Source organism: Lepidochelys kempii, chromosome 1, assembly GCF_965140265.1.
Source record: "Lepidochelys kempii isolate rLepKem1 chromosome 1, rLepKem1.hap2, whole genome shotgun sequence".
NCBI lineage: Eukaryota > Metazoa > Chordata > Testudines > Cheloniidae > Lepidochelys > Lepidochelys kempii.
This window is the reverse complement of record NC_133256.1, coordinates 5134959-5139498: the sequence shown is the minus strand read 5'-3', so window position 1 is coordinate 5139498 and position 4540 is coordinate 5134959. Positions and strand designations below refer to the sequence as shown.

Genomic DNA, 4540 nt, shown 5'->3' with positions numbered 1-4540 from the left:
ACAAAGGGAAAGGAAACTTGTTAATGTTGAAAAAAAATGTGATGTGTTCAAAAAATATTTTTTCCGAAGCAGTATCAAGTGCTCTATCTCATGAGGTGATGAAATATGTTCCAGTGCATTAGCATTCAATGAGGATTTTAAACAGCATCTACAGTAGTAAATTGGAATTACGAACATGAGTTACAAATTCCCAGATCAACCAAACACCTCATTCGGAACCAGAGGTATGCAAACAGGCAGCAGCAGAGACAAAGAAATATGGCAAGTAGAGGACAGTTCTGTGTTAAATGTGAACTATAACAAAATAAAGGGAAAGTTTATTTAAAATATTTGACAAGGTGAGGAAAAAATCCTGGTATAGGATTAATTAAAAAAAAAGTTGACGAATATAATTAGTACCAGACAACACCAAGGTTTATGGAAAACAGGTTTTGTCAAATAAATCCATTTTCATCCTTTAATGAGAGTATATTTGGTTGATCAGGGGAATGATGCAGATGCAATAGACTGATTTTTCTGAGGCATTTGATTTCGTAGGGGAAACATTCAGATAAAAAAAGGAACACAGTGCAATAGCAGTGGAGTACATGTTAAATGGACTAAAAACTGGATAACTGACAGATCTCAGAAAGCAGTTATTAGGTTTCAGAGTTGCAGCCATGTCAGTCTGTATTCGCAAAAAGAAAAGGAGGACTTTTGGCACCTTAGAGACTAACCAATTTATTTGAGTATAAGCTTTCATGAGCTACAGCTCACTTCATCGGATGCATTTAGTGGAAAACACAGTGAGGACATATATATAGACACAGAACATGAGAAAAAAACAAACCCCAAAAAAAAACCTATAAGGAGAGTGATCAATTAAGATGAGCTATTACCAGCAGGAGAACAGGGTGGGGGGAAACTTCTTGTAGCGATAATCAAGGTGAGCCATTTCCAGCAGTTAACAAGAACAACTGAGGAACAGTTGGGGGCGGGGGAATAATCATGGGGAAATAGTTTTACTTTGTGTTATAACCCATCCATTCCAAGTCTTTATTCAAGCCTAAGTTAATTGTATCCAGTTTGCAAATTAATTCAAATTCAGCAGTCTCTCGTTGAAGTCTGTTTGATTGTCAACGAATGAGGGTGTTTCTAGTGGTATTCTGTAAAAATCAGTTTTAGGCCCGATGCTATTCAGTGTTTTCGTCAATGAATTGGAAGCAAATAGAAAATCAGTGCAGATAAACTTTGTGGAGGATACAAAGATTGGTAGATTGGTTACAATAAGGAGAACAGGGCAGGCATATTTATTGCTGTGGAGGGTTTGGTGTATGAAATTCAGGGACCCTGAAAAGGATTTAGGGGTGACTGTGGAGAACCAATTCACCATGAGCTCCCAGTGTGATGCCGTGGTGGAAAGGGCTGATGAGATCCTTGGATGCATAAACAAGGGAGTGGTGAGTTGGAGCAGCGAAAGGATTTTACCTCTCCATATGGCATTGGTGAAACTGACTGCATGCAGTCCTGGGTTCCACTTTTCCAAAAGGATCTTGAGAAATGGGAGAGGGTGCATAAAAAAATAACAAAAATGATTGGTGACTGGAGAAAATGCCTCTGACATTGAGTCTTAACAAGCTTCATTTATTTATCTTATCAAAAAGAGGATCAAACGAAGACTTTCATGGGGAGAAAACCCTGGGTACTAATGGGCTCTGAAATCTAGCAGAGAGGAGCAGAGCAAGACCCAATGCCTGTGTTTCCTGCTGGTGCCTTTTCAGGTTTCCCTCAACACAACGTGTAGGAATGATTGATGCATGGAGCACAATAAAAATGGAATTGGCATTAGTAGGGTTAAAGTTTTTTCATAATTCATTGATCTCAATAATGAAAATGGCATTTCTCTGTTTGTGAAGATTGAGCAATCTATTTCACGCATGAGAACAGCCTCCAGCTGTGCATGTTGTGTCTCATATTAACATTGTCTCTCCATCCAGGCATTTGTCCTGCGACCTTCACCCTAGACCCTGGGCACCTACAGGAAGACAGGGGAATATACGGTACATGCAGGAGACACGGTTCTGCCTCAGAGTTGGACACTTTCTCCCCCTACTCCATGTCAGATTCCAACACAACCGACTTCACCAACCCCTCCACCTTCATCTTGCTGGGCATTCCTGGCCTGGAGACTGCTCATGTCTGGATCTCCATCCCCTTCTGCACCATGTACATCATAGCCATCTTGGGGAACTTCACCATCCTGTTCATCGTGAAGACGGAGCCGAGCCTCCATGGACCCATGTACTATTTCCTCTGCATGCTGGCCATCACCGACCTGGTCCTGTGCACAAGCACCATTCCCAAAATGATGAGCATCTTCTGGTTCAATTCCAGGGAGATCGATTTCAGTGCCTGTCTCACCCAGATGTTCTTCATTCATTGCTTCTTTGCAATAGAGTCTGGGATCTTCATGGCCATGGCTTTTGATCGCTACGTGGCCATCTGCGATCCACTGAGACACTCCACCACCCTGAGAAACCCAGTTGTGGCCAAGATTGTCCTGGCTGTGGTTTTGCGTGGTAGCATGCTTGCACTGCCCTGTCCCTTGCTTGCAAGGCAGTGGCCATATTGCAGAACCAATATCATCCCCCACACATGCTGTGAGCACATGGCCGTGGTGAATCTGGCCTGTGCTGACATCCGCATCAGTAGTTACTATGGCCTTACTGTGGCAAACTTGGTCATTTGTCTAGATATGTTTTTTATAGCTGTGTCCTATATCCAGATCCTCATGGCCATCTTCAACCTCCCCACAAAGGACGCCCGGCTCAAGACTTTTGGGACCTGTGGCTCCCACCTCTTTGCCATTTTAGCCTTTTACATCCCAGGTCTCTTCACTCTCCTCACGTATCGGTTTGGCCACCATGTGGCCCTGCATTTCCACATTCTCTTTGCTAATGTGTGCCTGCTGGTACCCCCCATGCTAAATCCCATCATTTTCGGTTTCAGGACCAAACAGATCCGGGACAGGCTGCTCCAGCTCTTTACTCCTAAATGGACCTAATATTTACTCCTAGTGCTTTTGCTCTCAGACCAAGCTCTGCACAGAGCTGGCTTGTGACATGGTGGTGGGCCCTTTCCGCTGGATTACATAATGGACAGTCAGAGAAACTTTAAACCCTTTCTTGACCTTACAAACCTGACAAACTGGGGAACTGAGTTGACACCTTTCAAATTGCTGGTAACTTGACCCCCAAGGTCCCACCATTTCCCCACCTCTTCCACAAAGGTCCTGCCCCTGCTCTGCCTCTTTCCCCCAAAAGGCCATGCCCCTGTCACTTACTCCTCTCATCTCCTTATCACTCGCTGGATCATCTCCATGTCCCTCCCCTGCTAGCTGCAAGAGTGCCATTTCAGATTTTGTTAGGGATGACAACTTTAACTGTTATTCAAGGGGCTACACAGGCACTCAAAACTCTATTTTTTTTGGCAGATAACTTAGCAAATAGCTGACAGGAGTACTGTATCTAATTCCTATATAAAAGAAAGAAAAAAAATAAATATTAGACCCACTCAGCTCTAGTACTAACATATTCTGGCATCTTCTGGCAAGTCACTTAAGGGACACTGCTTAGGTTTAAAATTCTAATGAATAGTCTTACTTTATTACTAACTCTGTGGAGAAGGAGACCCTGCCAGGACTCCTGGGTTCTATCTGAACTCTGGGATGGGAGAGGGTTATGGTGCATTACAGTGGAGGGCAGATATACCTGGGGTTTATATAAGAGCATAAGAATGACCATACTGGGTAAAACCAATGGTCCATTTAGTCCAGTATCCTGTTTTCTGACAGTGTCCAATACCACATGCTTCAGAGGGAATGAACAGAACAAGTAATCATCAAGTGATTCACCCCTGTCCCCCACTCCCAGGCTGTGGAAAACAGATGCTATGGACATGCAGAACATGGTGCTGGATCTCTGCCCATCCTGGCTAATAAAAATTGATGGATCTACTGTCCATGAACTTATCTAATTCTTATTGGAATCTATGAAGAAATTATTTCTTTTGTTTGTTTTAAATCTGCTGCCTATTAATTTCATTGGGTGATCCCTAGTTTTTGTGTTATGATAAGGAGTAAATAACGCTTCCTTATTCAATTTCTCCACACCTGTCATGATTTTATAGAACATCTATCATATCCCTCCTTATTCATCCCTTTTCCAAGCTGAAAAGTCCCAATCTTTTTAATCTCTCCTCATAAAGAAGGTATTCTATACCCCTAATCATTTCTATTTGCTTATCTGTACCTTTGCCACTTCCAATTTATCTTTTTTGAGATGGGGCGACCAGATCTGTATGCAGTATTCAAGATATAGATCATAGAATCATAGAACTGGAAGGGACTTCGAGACTTATCAAGTCCAGTCCCCTGCACTCATAGCAGGACCAGTACCATGTATAACATCCCTGGCAGGTGTTTGTCTAACCTGCTCTTAAAAATTTCCAATGATGGAGATTCCACAACCTCCCCAGGCAATTTATCCTAATGCCTAACCAA

The 4540-nt window shown here is 42.6% G+C and overlaps 1 protein-coding gene across 1 annotated transcript; it reads left to right on the top strand.

Moving 5' to 3' along the window:
• Positions 1-2095: 2095 nt before the first annotated feature.
• LOC140896137 (olfactory receptor 52E8-like) lies at positions 2096-3043 on the top strand. The gene has a single exon (XM_073307412.1). The coding sequence runs from the start codon at positions 2096-2098 to the stop codon at positions 3041-3043; it is 948 nt and encodes a 315-aa protein (XP_073163513.1).
• The last annotated feature ends 1497 nt before the right edge of the window (positions 3044-4540 follow it).